The sequence below is a fragment of the Ictalurus furcatus genome, chromosome 4 (assembly GCF_023375685.1).
Source record: "Ictalurus furcatus strain D&B chromosome 4, Billie_1.0, whole genome shotgun sequence".
Taxonomy (NCBI): domain Eukaryota; kingdom Metazoa; phylum Chordata; class Actinopteri; order Siluriformes; family Ictaluridae; genus Ictalurus; species Ictalurus furcatus.
The window spans coordinates 15,919,838-15,938,711 of NC_071258.1; the positions used below are offsets into that span (position 1 = coordinate 15,919,838).

At 39.6% G+C, this 18,874-nt stretch overlaps 1 protein-coding gene across 8 annotated transcripts in view; it reads left to right on the forward strand.

Annotated features, from left to right (window-relative positions):
- mef2aa (myocyte enhancer factor 2aa) overlaps nt 1-18,874 on the forward strand; it is a 101,748-nt gene that overhangs the window by 56,360 nt on the left and 26,514 nt on the right. For 3 of the 8 annotated variants that reach the window (XM_053623194.1, XM_053623193.1, XM_053623195.1), the window contains exons 5-7: nt 16,129-16,260; nt 16,327-16,461; nt 18,240-18,468. In XM_053623194.1, coding sequence (XP_053479169.1) covers nt 16,129-16,260; nt 16,327-16,461; nt 18,240-18,468 — 496 coding nt within the window. The remainder of the gene's footprint in view (nt 1-16,128; nt 16,261-16,326; nt 16,462-18,239; nt 18,469-18,874) is intronic. The other 5 variants (XM_053623197.1, XM_053623196.1, XM_053623199.1 and 2 more) reach the window with 2 other exon arrangements.

Genomic DNA, 18,874 nt, shown 5'->3' on the forward strand with positions numbered 1-18,874 from the left:
GGTCCTTTTCCTCTTTGGCCGAAGGCTGTTTAGTCCAAAAACTATTTGAAATGTTGACTCATCTGACCACAAAACACAATTCCACTGTGCTACTGTCCATCTCAGATAAGACCGAGCCCAGAGAAGTCAGCAGCGCTTCTGGACAGTGTTGATGTATGGCTTCTGCTTTGCATAGTAAAGCCTTAACTTGCATCTGTGGATGCAGCAGCGAATGGTGTTGACTGACAAAGGTTTTCCAAAGTATTCCTGAGCCCATGTCAGCATATCCCTTACAGACTCATGACTGTTTTTAAGACAGTGACGTCTGAGGGATCGGAGATCACGCGCGTTCAGAAGTGGTTTTCGGCCTTGCTCTTTACGCACTGAGATTTGACCGGATTCCTTGAATCTTTTAATTATATTGTGCACTGTAGAAGGTGAAATGCCCAAAATCCTACCGATTTGGCTTTGGCAAATGTTGTTCTCAAAGTGTTGGATTATTCGCTGATGCATCTTTTTGGCAGTTTGGCGAGCATCGACCCATCCTTGCTCTTGAAGGACTAGGCCTTTTTTGGAGGCTCATTTTATACTGCGATTAGACGATTGCCTCACCTGTTTCACATCACCTTCTTATTTTAACTTGTCATATCGCTATTAGTCTTAAATTGCCCCTATCCCATCTTTTTGGAACTTGTTGCATGCATCAATTTCAAAATAAACATTTACCTTCAAAAAACTATGCAGTTGATAAGGTAAAACATCAAATAAATATGTTTTTTGTGTAAATACAAGTCAGAGTACATTTACAAATCACTCCTCTTTGTTTTTTATTAGCATTTTCCATACTGTCCCAACTTTTTCAGAATTGGGATTGTAATAAGATATAATGCTATATGAAACAGATATACTCATCTTCTGTACAGAATGAGGGACTATCTGGAGTGAGGGCAAGTATGGTTAGCATTCTTATAATGGATTTTATGGAGTTGTGAGTCATTGAAAAAGAATCAACTGTCTGTCCTTTAAGGGCATGCTTCTGAGGATGTTTAATGGTTAAAATAAAATTTGCATGATATGTAAATCTTGACCATTTTAAAATGCCAGCTATCCATTTTCTCCTTTTTGTGAGTTTCCACTTCTGTTCCACATGAATTGCACCATTGTCTTTCCATAAAGCATGAGACCAAAAAAAATTCAATGTCCCTTGGTCCCTGTGCTTGAGATTGTGAAGCTGAACATTTATACTGGCATACAAAGCTTCTAAACAACAGCACAACTGAATTTCGATAGCATACATATTCATTATACAGCCATCGGAGTCCATAAAGTCCCATTGACAATGAGCTGGCAGAGTGTGCAAAGCTGTGAATGTTGGATTAAAGAAAAAAGACCGAGTGTCTGGGAGTGAGGGCGAGGAAAGGAAGGAAATGGGGTTGAGTTGAATGTCTGGGCCTGGGAGATATTTCTGATAAAGGACTTTCCTTCATCACTGTAGCCTCAGGGGAAGGTGGAGGCATGGGGAGAGGGGTGTAGCTGATGCCATGATGTCACGGGGGACTTTTTCAGTGACTTCACTACTGTGCAGAATACCCATGCTTTATTTGTGGTAGAAATGCCACAGGAGTTAGGTCATTGCTTCTGCTTTACTTACGAGTTATGAAATGTACTTATGCAGTCTTGTAAAAGACAGAGGCTTGATACAAACCCCTTCACATGTCAGTGTGCATCATTAGACTGATAGCAAAGTAAGTGAAGGCATGCTATGGGCTTTATGTTTAGAGAAAAAGAAACAGAATTGTTTGTGCTGTCAATCACAGCGGGCATAGTGATTAAGACCCCCAGTCTGTCTTAATGAATGCAAATTGGCACATCTGCTTCTGTGCGCTGGCTGGCCAGACTGTTCAATTAGTGTGATTGATCAATTATCCTCCTCTTGGTGTTGAGTAGGAGAAAGGAGGAGAAAAAGCAGCAGCATTGTGAGGAGTGGAAGGGCAAAAAATCCCTTAAGGTCAACCATTAATGTACAGTTTAAATGTCATTTGAGTAAATTGATGATTAAATCACTTAAGTCATAATTTGTAAAAGATTCAGTCTTTTAAATGCACTATGGGATATACCTGTGAAGGTAGCTTTCATATCTTGGCTGAAAATGCAAGCAAAATCACCTGCATTTGTCTGCAGTAGCTTGATGCCACAGTAGATAAAGTTGAACAATCACACAGCTAGCATTCCAACTAAACAATGTCATCAAGAAAACAGATATGTTCCTTAACATGTTTATGTGCTTAAATTGATTAAGCCTAGCTGAAAGAAAAACTGTGAATGGTCATAATTTCAATTATCTTTTGCATTGTCATTTGTCTCCATTTCTCTGACTGCTAAATCAAAGACTGCTCTGGGGGGCTCTACAAGCACAACATGCACTGTTAACACCATGGCAATTACAAACCCATTTCTCTTTTAGCAGGCAGGGGTGGCAGTCTTAATAGGGGTATTATTTATATGCTGCTGTTGATTCGGCCTTAGCGGCTAAACTCATTTTCCAAACATTAGGGGGCTGGGTGTCTCAGAGGGTCCCTGTCTGAGCTATTTCACTGACGAATAGGCCTGAAGTGCTGAGGATCTGCGATCCTGACATGCCTAGATAATGGAGCGTCGCTCACAGACTGTTGGAGCTGGCACCATCCAGGCCTGTCACTACACTACAGGTTTCCCGTAATGACATTAACCTCCCAGCCTCCATCCAAATAAACTAGCATTTTCCTCTCTGAGGTGTGGCCAATTTTAAAGCAGTTATGCAATTGAATTGGATGTTAAAGCTCTAGTGAATTGTAATTCCTGGAAGTGCTGACCAGGATCTAGTAGTGTAAAGTGTTGTATTCCAGTTTTTTGCCATTTATGTGTAGATTAGCATGGATCTCATGACCGTTAGAACTAAATGAATCGTCTTCCTCTTTGGGGTGGCGTAAGGGTACATTTCAACTAAGTTATTTAGTTACTGTGTGTGTGTGTGTGCATGTATGTGTGTGTGTGTGTGTGTGTGTATATATATATAATATATATATATATATATATATATATATATATATATATATATATATATATAATATGTGTGTATATGTATGTGTATATATATGTATGTATATGTGTGTGTGTGTGATGTACTCTTTGCAGGATAGAAGTTTGATTTGATTAATGGATCAGTAAAAGAGAAAATATAAATGGAACACTAAAAGAGAAAGTATATTGTGGTACATGGTATCACTTCTTTCAAACTTAAGATGACATCTAGTTTGTATTTATGAAAAGCCATTTTGGTCATGTTGCATCTTCAAAGTGTTTTTAATTCAATCATGAAACAGCATTGTCTAAATGCTCACATCCTGAGGTCTTGGGTAGAACAGTTATAGTTAGAATCCATCCTTCAGCGGGAAAATAGCGGCTTTTGAGTCCTGAAGGATTACCTGTACACACACACACACACACACACACACACACACACACACACACAATGCATAGCACTGCCACTGACTCGAGCCGTCATTGAGCCATTCTCTCGCATCTGCAAGGATAAATCTAAAAGGGGTCAGGGGCTTAATTTGTGTTTGATATGCACAGATGACAACATGAGAGATGGAAGGGGAGTAAGATTACATTTTAATTGGTAAGTGCTTAACTTAGCAGCTTGACTTTGTGACTGGCCACAGGCCAGGCTTGCTGTGTGATCTGCTAAAGCCTTGTTTGACATTTGAGCAGGCTCACGGGTCTGCATGGTTAGTCACACTGCTTGGCACTTGATTTTGGGAGGATCAGGTGCCGTTTCCCTTGTTCTTAATGTAAAGCTGAATAATGCTATTATGCTGTCCTTATACTTTTTTAAAAAAAAATGGACTTCTAAAATAGAAAACACAACATAAAAAAAGATGCCATTGTGATACTGATGCCATCATTTGTAGTTCCTTAAGATGAGCCTCACTATGTCAAAAAGTTTTTGTCCTTCTGTACACTGGAAGAAAGTTTCTGACATGATATTTTAGCAGCCCTCTTTTTAACAGCTGTCAGTTCGATTCAGATATCACTTTGGCACTAATTTTATATATATATATATATATATATATATATATATATATATATATATATATATATATATATATTATATATATATTTTTTTGATGTAACGGTTATTAAAGCTTGTCTAATTTCCCTTATGATCTGTAACATTTCGCTTCATTTCAACGATCCTCATCTCTGTCTCTGCTCAATTCCCCAGCGCTCACTCCTTAATGTCTTCTCCTTGGCAAGTCTTTAACCCCTCCCTTCCCCAAATGTCTTTTCATACCCGTTTCCTTCTCACATTGGAAGTTTCCATATTAAAGAAGCGATTAAACCAAACCAAATGTCAGCTCTATTGACACAAGCCTGAGCCTCTTTTTTTTGAAGCAGTCGGTTGTAGCGGAGGTATTTTTAATAATGAGTTCCAACCACAAATAATTACAGTTGTGTGCACTGAAGTTTTATAGTATTATAAATCAGATTATAATTAATCTGACATTAGCATTTTTTAAATTTTCACATTTCCATCATTATATGAGATCATCTGATGGTTCACTGTGAGGATATGTAAAATTTATATGTGGCAAATGTTTGTTTCTTCAATCTTTATGTTTATCTGAAGAAAGTTTGGTGTCTCACAGATGTAAATGGCTTTTTATTTGCTTCAGCTGTGCATCAGGACTGTCTGGTGTTTAATTAGCAAAGGCCAGAATAGATGTGTCAAGTTACTATAACACATCACAACAGTACAGACGTACAGTAGTCTGTCACTGTCTGGGAATGCCTTCTATGTTTGGCTGAATAAGACAACTTTTAGTCATTCAGATTGACAACGTGGCGTGCTGTTAATGTAATGTCCCAGCACACCAAATCAGCTGTAGCGTCCACATTTCTCTCAGTCCAAATTTGATGTAACACCTAAAGCTTGCTTGTCCAATAAAACACCATTCTTTCAATGGATATTGCTTCAATGGTAGAGAGCACTGTCTAACACAGAAATTTCCCAACTATGTTCAAAAAGTTTGAAATCTACTATTACATCTATTACCATCATTTTCATACTCATCAAAACATTCAGTGAGCCCATGACGTTAGGGGCATTGTCCTCTGGAAAGAGACCACTCCCATCAAGAAAGAAATGTTTCATCCATCCATCCATTTTCTATGCCGCTTATTCTTCAGGGTCGCAGGGTACCTGGACCATATCCCAGGGAGCATCGGGCATAAGGTGGGGTACACACCAGACAGGGTGCCAATCCATCACGTGGCACAATCACATACCCATTCATACACTACCGACATGCCAATCAGCCTACCATGCATATCTTTGGACTGGGGGAGGAAACCAGAGTACCTGGAGGAAACCCCTGCAGCACAGGGAGAATATGCAAACTCTGCACACACAGGCGGGAATCGAACCCCCAACCCTGGGGATGTGAGGTGGACGTGCTAACCACTAAGCCACCATGCACCCAGAAATGTTTCATCATAAGATAAACGTGATAATTCAGAATAACTGATTTGCAGTGATATTTCCCTCTAAGGGGACAACTGGACCCAAACAATGCTAGCAAAATGCCCCCATATCATAACAGAGCCTAATTATTGTGAGCTACTATATAAACAAGCCAATATATACATAAAAACTTTGGACAAAAATCCAGGTTTATTTTCCTAGTATTGGTCATAGAGAGCTTAGTTACTGTGGATCGTTAATACTTAATTGATAGCAGATTATGATATGCCATTATGATAACAGGTTTTGGTATGCCATTTCTATAGCCATATTTACAGTGTGTGGTATTTAGACAGTATGTCTAATACTTCTCTCCCCTGTGATGGACTAATGCCCAATCCAGGGTGTATTTCTACCTCAGGCACAGTGTTCCCAAGATTCACCCAGGATCCATTTACTCTCTGCCCAGGATAAAGCAGTTACTGATGATGAACAAAGTCATGAATGTACTTCTGTCTACAAATGTTATAGGCTGTGCTTTAGATCTGGTTGAAACTTTACATTCAGAAAGGCTCAAATATAATATACAACAAATCTCATGAAATGGATCATTTCCTTTTTGGAAAGTTTTATAAAAACATTTTCCTATGTAAATGAATAAGCACTATACTTTCTCTGTTGCTAGGGTGAAGTGTGTGTGTCAGGTTTAAAAAGCACTGCCTTAATATACCATGCTGAGGGCCAGGACACTAATTGTGTTGTACTGAGCCTCCCACTGCTTTTCAAAGTGCCCTCTTTTATAGGACAAGGACTCCCTTTCCTTTGGGTTTTCACTAGGACAGGACCAAAGCTCTCGTTCAGAACATCCCATTCCTTCCTTCTGAATCTGAACCAAAACACTGATTTGTGTGCTTGCTGTTTTAAACAAGACTTGAGGAATGGTTTGAAGTCACAGTAATTTTTTCCTTATATATTAAGTGTGAGAAGGTTGCTGTGGAAACACTGTTGCAGGTTTACTTCCTAAGAGAGAACAGACAGTGAGAAACATGGCTCAGATCTTTTTCATCTGCACTATGAACATTAGAGTCCAACAACAGGGAAAAAATAGTGTGTAAAGAGAAAAACACAAGCAACACAGCATATCAATTGTGCACTTTTTCATTTCCAGCTGTCCCTTTTTGCATTTTCTGTTGACCATTAGTACTATAATGCATCACTTAATAGCCTGTGTCTAAAAGGCTCTTTAGCAATGATGTGATGTGTGTTTTCATGTAGTTGTGTGTATGCGTGCATGTGCCATGGCCTCTCGTACTTCGCTCTTACAGAGCATTTCTGCCCTCTTGAGTGCAACGCTTGTTACCTAGTTACTGCCAAGAGAGTCTTATTTTCAGCATGTCATGCCTCATTGACGTCAGTGACTCTCTTTTTTTTTGCCTGCTTCCTCAGCCTCCTTTCTCTCTTTCGCTCACGAGTCTGATATATTTCACTTCAAAACCAAATATTCTTCAAGCCGCCTGGACAAAAACAGCAGACAAAGTCTTGTCCTCTGTAAATATTAATCATGAATAAGACTAATGAGGCAGCCTCTAATCTTGAGTGCTTGAGTGCAGGCCCTGCTGACTCTGTGCAGATAACCCTTATGCTTTTTCACAAATTAAATGGGAGAGAAGTGCAACACGAGCAAATGACTCATTTCGCTGCATCATTTTAGCCTGCTAGTTTGGGAGATACACTGTTGTCTTGGTTCACATTTTTAATTTGATACCTTGAAGCAATGAGGGCCAGTTGACGGTTAATGAAGTTATTTATGTGGGGTTTTTTGCGAAAGGTCTGAAAAACAGACTCATTTCACTCAAAGCACGTTGTATGCAAGATCGGTTCAGAACCATTGATGGCTGTGGAAACCTGCTGACCAATTTCTGCACATACTGTGATGCTCAGGCCTTCTTCCACTGAAACTCTATAAGATGCTATCCTACATCATGCTACTACTGATGGTGAGTTATATGTAAGATGCACAGTCAGCTTGATCGGTTTTTCAAAGTCTTACCAACTCGGTTCATCCTGAGGTACTTCCTCCTTAATTTAGTTTAGTATTGGATGTATGCTGTGTAGTTAGCCACATTGCCCTATACATTTATTGTAGTATGCTGCACTTGTGTTTTATTTGAACTGCAGTTTTGTAAATCTAGTGTTACACTTGTTGCACTATTTACACGAGTTGTAGTTGTGTGTATTGTCTTGCACAACATTTTTGTATGAATGGGATGGCGATAAAAATCCACTGGACTTGACCTAGTACATCGTAAAAGACAAGTTTTAGAGACCTGTTTGAGTGGTGTTCATTCTCAAATCAGGAATGAATTTTTCAGTAGCCCTATACCAAACCAGAAAAATAATACCCCAATACGAACCGTGAAAGCTCATGCAGAGACAGCACAATATCACTATCAATTTTCCTTGTAATGTGAGCTGACTGAGCTGGAATATATTACCAAGAAATGTAACTTATGGTGGTGTAATTTGCACTCACATTCAAGTCCAAATAGGCAAAAGAGCCACCAGGCTGGAAATGCTGGTTGTAATTTAGAAATCGAGCATATGAGCTTTGCTTTGCATCACTTTTAAATTTTCTAGCGCTTTCCAGGTGTAGGCCTCCTGCTATTCTTTCTGCTTTACTGCTGACTGTGGTGGCATAATAGAAACAATATGGGTAACAATGAAGTATAATGCTTTGTTCACCATGCTACTTAAACTTAACCAACCTCCTCTTTGTCTTTTTCACCCTCCCTCCCTCCCTCCCTCCCTTCTCAGAATCAGTCCCCAGACAGCAAGAGCAAGGGCTAATGGAGGCCTTCTCTTGAGCTATTGATTACTCTCCAGTGGGGGTGGGGGGGGCGGCATCACCAAAACAGCCAAACATGATTGACTGTAATTCAATAAAAACGAGAAGAAATCTCTATCAATCCCTTTCTGATACATTTATTCTTTTTGCTCTATCTATCCCTATATCTAATATTCCCTGATACACACACTTTCCCTGTCCACTCCAATTCTATTACAGTCGTCCTGGCGTACTCTCTCTCTATACCATTTCTCTTGAGTTTCCCTCTGCAGTGCTGAAGTGAAAGATTATTTCTGCTGGCTCAGGCTTAGATTAGGTGGTCACTGTTTAGAAAGTGCACATAAACTGTGATGTGGTGACACACTTATGCTTTCGATTAAAAATTCTTTAACTTTAAAACTGGATTATTACTTGCTCTTCACTGATCCCAACACTTTATGGACAAACCAATGAAGGGTTTCATTAAGTTTACATTGCTTATCATTTGGTTTGGTAAATACTGATTCAGCTTTCAAAAAGAAACAGAAGAAAAGGACGAGGATTATTGGCAGCCTTTAAAGATCTTTTATTGGTAACAGATCCACCACTTAACAATACAGGAATTTTATTATTTTGTATCCATACACTATTATGCCATGGGATACATACCTGCTCGCTCACTTTGTCTATCTTCTATCATCAACCTGTCTTCATCTCCATTCTGCACTTCCTCACAGACTGTGCAGATACACACAAACACACACACACACACACATAGAGAGACAAACTCATTACATCATGTCCTTTTCTCTGTTCTGCAGGTGTTCACAAGAGCATACATAGTAACTGTCACCAAGAGAAGGTTAACTCGCATTTGAGAGAGAGAGAGAGAGAGAGAAAGAAAGAAAATAAAAGCCTGAATTTTCTTTACCAAATGAAGATTCTAAGTTTTATATTATCACATCAGAATACTAAGAATCACTCTTGTTGAGCATTATTTTTACATTCCTGTATGCTATGCTACCCCACATTTTCTCACTGAGCAAGGTTACTTTGGCAGTTTAGTGTAGCAGAACTTGAAGTATGTCATCAGCTGACCTAATTTGGTTGGAATTGCTAATGACAGCAAGGCAGTCTCTTCCACATGAGGATATGAATGAGGGTTACCAAAGTGATGCCCGGTGGTTTATTGAACCCTACAGCTTGTGACCTGAATTTACATTGTGGGTTTGGGGTAGGTCTAACCACCAAGCCACACGTGACCCTCGCAAATGATTGCTCTGCTAGATCTTGGAGCTTTTTTTAGTAGGTGTGTTAGTGCAAAAGTTAAGCCTTCACACTTCTTTCAGTCTTACAGCTAAACACCCTGACACATAACCCGGATTCATGCACATGCTTGTACATATAATTAATATAGAGGCAGTAGGTCATTTTTAGGTTGAATGGCATGGATACTTCCAGAAGTCTGTGTGTTGCAGAGATCTGGCTGTCTGCAGATTGATGAGATCTACTCTGTGGAGAGAAGGTATAAAGTGTTGCAGTAGTGCTGGCATGTCTTGCCTGCTCTCCTCTCATTCTTCTCTCTTGCCTTATCGGAACTCCTAATTGTCTTTATGAATATTTTATTGGCCAGCAGGAACAAGGGGGGGGGGGTGCTGTGGTTTCAAGGTTCTAACAGCTAATGATCCAATCTAAGGGAGGGAAAGGAATCAGAGAGCAATGGAGTAAGGGAACAGGAGAAAGAGAGGTAAGAAAATAATTAGAGATATGAGAGAGAGAGAGAGAGATGTTGCAGTTTATCTGGCCTGATGTTCCAGGATAACTTGAAAGCAAGCTTTAAGAACTGTTGTTCTTTATTTTAGAAGGTCTGCTCTTTATTTATTGTACAGTACAGTAGAACAAGTCAAGTTTTACAGTTGGGAATGAGATATTAAGGTCAGTGTGCATGGGAGGCATACGTTAATGCCATGTCGTTTGTACCATTTCATTTTCCTGCGAAGCCCATGCAATGACTTTGAGATGCCTTCATCCTCAATTCTGAGTTGAATTCCCAGTCTGCTCTGGTGTCTCAAAATACCCCCTGACTAAAAATGTGTTCTCTCTCACCCTGGCAACTAATAGCTTTGTCGAGTCTGATGGTGTTTTGTCTCTGGGCAGCTGCCTTTCTTAGCGGGGTAGCTATTGCTCCCTGCAGTGCAACACAGCAGCTAATAGGAGTTTGTCATGTTCATAAAAGCGATAATCTCCGTGGTCAACCACTGGTAATTATCTACCATATGTGGCTGAGTCAACATTAAGGCATTCTCTTTCAAACAGTCTGCATAGATCAATCAGATCAGACTCCCAAAGTGCACATAAATCCATTTGTTGTGTTTACATGTGGAGGGTTGAGATGTGAGCACTCATCAGCATACTGGGGAGACATATAGAAGTTTTTTTTTTCCTTTTCTATACAGCTACTCAGTGATCATGATTACCAAAGAAACGAGCCCCCTGCCATCACACTTCCTGTGAGTACAGCTAGTGGACAATAGCACCTCAGCAGGAAGGACATGCATGATTCACTTCCTATTCTATAATCTGGTCAGTGAGGCTGTCCAAGGGCTTTTTAGATTCTTGACAAAATGTGTTATTAGCTTTAGCAAATGGGATACTGCACAACATGTATACACTTCTTTGGTTATGTCATAAAAGAGCAGAGGCATGCTTCCACTGTAAGCTGTGCAGATGTTATGTACAGGCAGAAATGCTTGTCAAGCAGATAAAGGCTTCCTTTTACCCACCTTGCTGTACTCATTTTATTTTGCTTTGCTCCACTCTTAAAAGGCCACTTTGTTAAGCCTCTTACACAGAATGGCAGGTGGAAGTTCTGTCCGAACACAACAACGATGTTGTAAGTTTGTACGGTTGTATTCTGGGTTTTAATCAGAGGCAGAAAAACATTCTGGGTTTTAATCAGAGGCAGAGGATTGGCATTCCACCATTTCTAGATGTCTACAGGTCTTTTCCACCCTCTCTCTCTCTCTCTCTTTCTCTCTCTCTCCAGGTCCATACTTCCTTTATTTCAGATATTGGGCTTTTACACACACAGTTTCAGTCAACGTTTATTCGCATACAATACATAAATAAGTCAAACTTAAAAAGCCTAGACACAAGAAGGTTGCAGCAGGCTAATGGTGTTTCAAAGCACAGAGCCCAGCCATTTCACTGAAAGTACATCACGTGAACAGGTAATGTAGGTGGCTTATACAAGAGCTTCACTTGAACATTATTTTTAGCTTCCCAAAATCTGTTGAGATTATAATTTGATCAATAATGGTTGACCTAAACAAACAAATGCTTTTAGCTGGATTTTATAGGCCTGTAATGATCAGCTTTCAAAATACTTGCACATTTTCAAACACCTTATAAATTTGTGAATGTCTGTGCATATGTAAAAAGTGGACATTTCACGGTATGAGTTTCTGTTGTTAGAGTCAAGATAATAGAAGCTATAAAAGAGAGAGATGCCAGAAAAGTTCAGCTTTGGAATAGAGTAGTGCTAAGTGTAAGGACATAAAACAGTCTACTTTGGTCTGCCTGTCATTCTCTCTCCTTGTTACACCCACAAACAAACTCTCCTGACTTGATGGGTGGTAGAGCAGGTTGTCCACAAATCGTAGGGTTGGCGGTTCGATTCCCGGCCCACGTGCCGAAATGGGCAAGACACTAAACCCCAAGATGCTCCCGATGGCAGGCTAGCGCCTTGCATTGTGTGTGTGTGAATGTGAAACAGTGTAAAGTGCTTTGCAGAACCGCTAAGGTTAAAAGGCGCTATATAAGTGCAAACCATTTACATTTGCTGGCAGTTTCTTTGTCTGTTTCTCTTTTGTACTTTTGTAATTTATATGTTTTGAGCAACAGACATGTGACTATTTTGTATGAAGCACAGTTGCTGGAGGTCATCACAGTTCTCTCGAGACCCTTTTACATACAAACTCCCCCCTTTCCTTTGAACAATAAAATTGTACTAACCTAAACATTTAATTGCAAATGCAATTCAAATCAAACCTAATCAAACTTATGGAAGACCTTGTCATCCTTTCCCAGTGGTTGGAGTTGGAAACAGATCCATCCATGTGCATTAACACTTGGCAACACCTCACACAATGTTTGGGCATTTGTGGATCCAATAAGGTGTCATATGACAAAAAGTGTGATGGTTGGGTTGGTACTTGTTTGGGGGCAGGAGGTATTGCAGAGGGTCATAGCTGATGACCTTCAGGCTCCCTTCTAAGGATATGTTGGTGTGCGCAGGCTGCTGATTGGCTGGTCTGGGCAGTGAGGAAGGTTGGCAGGTGCTGGGGATAGGGCCACCTGTTTAGCCATGTGCTGATTTAGTGATCCGTTTACTAGGAGCTGCAGGCAGAGTCCGCAGGACATGCGAAACGTGCCAAGTCATTTAAGAGGGATTTACGAGTACGCCATCCCACACTTCGGTCTGTAACACACTCCCTGTCACAGCTTTTATATACATATATAGTGTTGTGTTTTCTTCATGTCTCACCCTTGCGTATTATTCCCAGTTCTAGCACTTGAGCCAGCAAAAAATAAATGTGGCAGCTCCATCCATCATAGACCTTCACCCCACGGCATGCATGAACAGGCCCTCATTGTTTGGGCGTGTCATAGTGTCTCTGTGTCACATATTTTATGACCTGCATTATGTGCTAATGCTTTGTGTTCTGGCACAGGCACTGGGTGTGCCACTGGGGTTAGGTTGCCCCGTGCTTATCCCGCCTTCAGTCCTCCAGCCCGACCATACTGCTGCCCACATAATGAGCAGGTTGGGGCCTTAATTTGCAGGTCCTGATGGAATCTGTGGCACTCTTGGGGAGAAAGTGCATAGTTTCTCGGGTAAACACAGGCATTCGGGTGCAAAGAGGCCTCAATAAACAGGAAATGACTCAGGAAGGCGTTGCTCGGAAAGAGCGAGCAAAAGCTGCTCTTGTCGACCCACCCATAGTTGTATGGGCAAGCTGAGCACCTCAGAAGTTGTTAGCAGCAAACCATTACTGGACATTGCACACTGCAGGATGTGGTGTTTTTAAAATTTCTTTATGTACAGGGTGCATGCGTGTGCATATGTGTGCATATGCGTGTGCGTACGTGCATTTGGTTAAACTAAAAAGGCAGTAGGAGCCAAATATGTCTTCTACAGCACAGTCACAGTCTGAGCAGTTTATGAGACTTAAAGCTTGTGATGACATTCCATAAAAAAATTCTTTAAAAAACAAAATCAGTAAAAAAAAAAAAAAGAAAAGAAAAAGGACTTTTTAGTACTACATTAACCAAGCAGCACAATGTTGTTTTAATAAAAGCATATATACCATAATACACATGCCACAGTCACCTCTGGCTTGCTCATTAGGGATAAATTCATACATTTAAAATCTATATCCTGAATTTATATATTTCTTTAAAGCTGCTTTTGTCCATTTATTTAAAAGTGCTATACAAATAAAATTTTGAATTGAATATAATGGTTTCCATAAAGTGAGTTCTGAATTAAAAGCTTCATAAATGCATAAATTGTAAAAAGAGTCACCCTCCTGCTACATACCTGCCTGAGAATGACGGCTGTACCACACACACACACACGCACATACACGCACATACACACATGCACACACACAGTGTCTGAGATTTGGCTTCAATTCCTTTAACGACGTGAAGATGACCTCAGAAACAAAATGCAATCTGAACTGCGTATCTTTTTCATAGGGAAGTATCTTGATCAGAACACACAGTTGTGCCAGTTTTCTAAACACTCCCAACCTAGGCTCACACATTTCACACATAGACAAAAGGAAGAAAATGCTTCTCCATGTAATAGGATCGATACAAATGTACTCTTTTCTCTTAGAATAATCGGACTGTATCATTCTCAGATAAGCATTAGTGGCCAGATATGACAATCCATTATTTTAGCACTTGACATGCTCTGTGAGTGGCAAGTGTGCTGGAAGAAACTCAAAGCAGCTTCCAAATGGCTGCGCTGTGGGACCTTCTTATGTGAGGCCGTCATCCAGCTGGGTGGCTTATGTTAACTGAAAAATAATGAAAAATATATTGAAGCACGCACGCACACACACACACACACACACACACACACACACACACATGCGTTAAGCAGGAATATGTGTGTGTATGAGAGATATAGACAGAGAATAAAAGAAGCATGATTTGGCTTCTACAGAGCTAAATGGTTTTAAAGTACAGGAGAAGAATTCATAATTTCCTCTGCAGTTGCTAATGCCGTAGCAATGGAGCAAGCATCACAGTATTAAGCACATTTACCAAATTACTGCACTGACTACACTGGACAGCCATGTAAATTCAAAATACCCTGCTGTCTCCTTGATATATACAGACAATTTGGTTGATGGACACTGACATGGCAGTTAAAGTGGTATCGGTGTATTATTTTTTATTTATTTAAATATCTTATATAGTTTGCCAACTAAAAATTCAGCCAATAGCAGTCCTGACAGAAACTGGATTACTGTACTCTCTAACTGTACATTCAAAAGGTGGACTAACTAAGATATGTGTGTCAAATAAAGTGGCCAATAAGCAACACTGTTGTGCTTGATACACTTATACCAGTGCCACACCCTCTAAAATGTGACCGTCTTATGTATTATTATGCTGAGAATGATCCACCACCCAAATGATAATGGTCAGTGGTGGTACCAAGGTGATCCCATTTCATTAATATATGAGATAGAGGCTGACACACTGTATGCAGCTCGAGATGTTGCAGTTAGTAACTGTAGACCTGCAAAGAGCATCTACTGTACATAGTGTCAAGTGTAGATGATATGGCTGTAACCAAAATATGAATACATTATAAAATGGACAGATTGTATGTTCAAAATGTATACAAATACAGATTCGAATAGGAGGTTTGTTTCATCAGAGGTTTGTTTGAGTAGCCTGAACTAAGCACTGTTTTACTGAGCTACTAAATAAAACCATATTTCTACCATATTTTAATACAAACTGGCCTGACATTCACAAAAGAAACATACTTATCGAGCCATGCGCAAAATTTGCTGAGCACAGCGCATCATATCACTGCTGGGATCACGAAAAATTACATCATTAAATCATTAAAAAAATATATATTAACTTATATGATGTTAACTTATTGTGTGTTTTTCATTGTTCTTCAATGAGCATTCTCCATCGTTATTTTAAAACACGAAAAAACCCACTGAAATGTCACACAGGCATTATAATGAAATGCTGTTTAAAGGACCCCATTTTGACTCACATCAGCACTGTGTCCCAGCTTCATAGTAGATTCTGATATCATGTCCTAGTGAACTTTTCTGATTTTCTGGAATGTGAGAAACAATATAGTATTAGGTGGCTATTATTGTTGTTAACTGTAAACAATAGTTCCCTGACTTATTGTTATGTTGCATGAATGAAAAATTGCTCTTTTTTTCCAGTATCCTTTTTTTTTTCCCTCAGTATTTCCAGGCACCTGTGTAGTTGTAGGCTTCACATTTAAAATAAACATATAGACCACACCCACTTCTAGTTCAAATACAAATATGGATACAGAACACTAAACAGATACATATAGTACTATTGTATTAAACCCCTAGTAGATGCAGTATATAAGGTAGGTGTAAATAAATAATTAACTGTGTATATGTATTTAATTTGTATCCTCAGAAATGTAAGCCTACATAAGTCTCTACAGTCTCACTGTGTTTGCATCTGCCTGTGTGCATTGTATGTGAATTTTCCAATTTTATTGCAGAAATTAAGAACCAAAGGCCATAATGACTGTGCCAGTCCTGATCCTGATGACTGTTTTGGCCATAGTCCCCTCATGGATGACCGTTTGGGCAAACTAAATGAAGAGAGTGATTTAATATACAAGCGCTCTGGTGTAAGTACTGCTTTCTCTTCTGCAGTTTTTTGTTGATCCCTGTTTTTATGTTGATATTCACTACAGGCCTTAAACAAGAAAGAACACAGAGGCTGCGATAGCCCGGACCCTGATGCCTCATATGTCCTCACACCCCACACAGAAGAAAAATATAAAAAAATTAATGAGGAGTTTGATAATATGATGCGAAATCATAAAATCGTAAGTAAATGTAATATTTTTGCTTGGCTTTGTGGCAGAAAGGATGCTCCCTCCCTATTTAGTTTTTCTTCTTTTTCCACTCATTACCCCACCCTACAACCTTTGTCCACAATTTTTATGCAGTCTTTTTTAAGTATTAACCTTTCACATTTTTTTAGTTGGAAGTGTATTTTGTTTTCCTCTGTTCATTATTTAATTCTACGCTGTTTTTTTGTACACCCCGATAAGATCACATTGTTTGGATAGGTGTCACCCTTTTGGAAAACTCGACTGCAGAGCTAATTTAACAATATTAGGCTTTGCCTTAATCATACAATTCATTGAATTGTATCTGAACGCCTCATATAATGAGGTTGTTTTTTTTTATTTTTTAACCACAGAGAGATTTATCCTGCCATGAAAAATATTTCCCTGGGACGTCTCCTTTAGTTCACTGCAGCAGTACAACTATAGACAGATATGAAGGCTGTAGTGATTGATGAGTTCAGTTCCACATGTCGAATTTTTGCATCCTTGTAGATCTGGAAATTGAATCTTTTATCTTCAGACCTGCATTATACCTGGATCATGTGTGAGAGAAAAGGATTGTGGAGAACTTAAGTATTCTCCCTCTTTCTCTGACTCATGTTCTCTCATTAAAGACCCATTTCCTTGACTGGCCAGCTCCTTTAGTCCTTGAAAGGCATCAATCAGCCTGCTTCATCTACCTCCAGACTTCAAGCTAATATGAAGACGTTTTATACAACCAGAAGACATTTTACATTTTAAGTTTTTTTTTCCTTGATACAATGGTGATCTTATTGTGAGTGGTGACCATAACATTTTGCACCTGAGACTCTGAGAAGACAAGCCACCTCCACTGTCCAATCTGCACATGAACAAAGCACCACTTCTCTGTGCCATTAACACACTAATAATATCACTAACGTGCTCACTGTAGTGTGTGCTGCCAATGGAGTGGTTTCAATTTCACTGCTCACACTGACCCACCCAGAAATCACTGAGGTTAATCAGCACTGCACTGTTCTTATATATTGTACTTTTATAAAAAAATACAGTATGCTATTGATATGTTCAGTCATTGCAACAGAAAGGAAAAATAGCTTAGCTTTTGCTCAGTGTCCTAATCATTTATAAGGATTTGCAAGATAGAAGTCTGATCTAACAAATTGTATCGTTTTTTAAATATATTTGTTTTATTAGAGTGCAGTGCTGACTATTGCCATGCTGGAATGGTGATGTCCTACTGATCTATGCATGTTAATTCATGTATACAGTATCTCTGTGTTCTTATGCGTGTCGACTGGATATGTGCACCGTGCAAAAACACTCCTATAACAGGCAGTTGACTGTGTTTCTTACACTTGATAGCTGAAGGTGATCCTGAGATTTTTCTCCCGAGATTACCTTTTCCACTGTGCTATCCATCTTCTGGTTTACTCCATTGTTTGTTAAAAGCACTAAAGGCCAGGAGTCGTCTTTCACTTCTGATAGAGGCCTGGAGATATGTATGTGCTCACACACAAAGCTAATATGAATCTTAACCCTGGAATTGTATGGCTATGAGTAAAAGTAACTGGATAACGATTAAAATGAATAAAATCCACCTCAGGTCCGATGGTGGAGTTATGATTTTACGTTATTCTGTAGTATTGTGTGCTTGTACCTGATAACTTCTCTGATCAAAAGCCACTAAACTTCTCTGTGTGTGTTTGTGTGTGTTTGTGTGTGTGTGTGTGTGTGTTTTGCTTTGCGTGCATTGGTTCTCCTCCTTGCAGCCCACAGCTTTGCAGCAGCAGAATTTCTCCATGCATGTGGCCGTGCCGGTGACAAACCCCAACTCCATGAGCTACAACCCCGGGGGCATTCTGAGTAGCCAGGGCCTGCCAGCTGCTGCTACAGCCTCTCTAAGCGAAGCCACCATGCTGTCCCCTCCCCAGACCTCTCTTCAAAGAAACATGGTGCCTGCTGGTGCCCCCCACAGGCCACCCAGCACGGGCAGTGCAGGTCAGTAGAGCGTTACCTCGCACCTTAGGGGTCTAACTGTAGAAAGATGTTAATGTTTACATCACTGGAGCCATATTTCCTCCTGATTCTCTTGTGTCTTTCTGCTTTGAGGGACGAACCTGTGGAGAGGTTTAAAGCTCTGGGCGAGAAAGAATAAGCTATTTTTGTCTGCCTGTCAACAATTTTATCTGTTTCTTAATATTATATATTAGATATTTTTTATTTCAAATATCTCAGTAATTAGTATCAATCAAACTAATTTCCTGTCTTAGAAATCTGCATGTGGGAGTAAAATTTATGTTGATGGAGGGCAAAGAATTCTTGGTTGGTTGAAGACTTGTATATCAATATTTATTATCGATATTTACTGATCCTCAGTTATGCAAAATAATTATTTTATGATTAA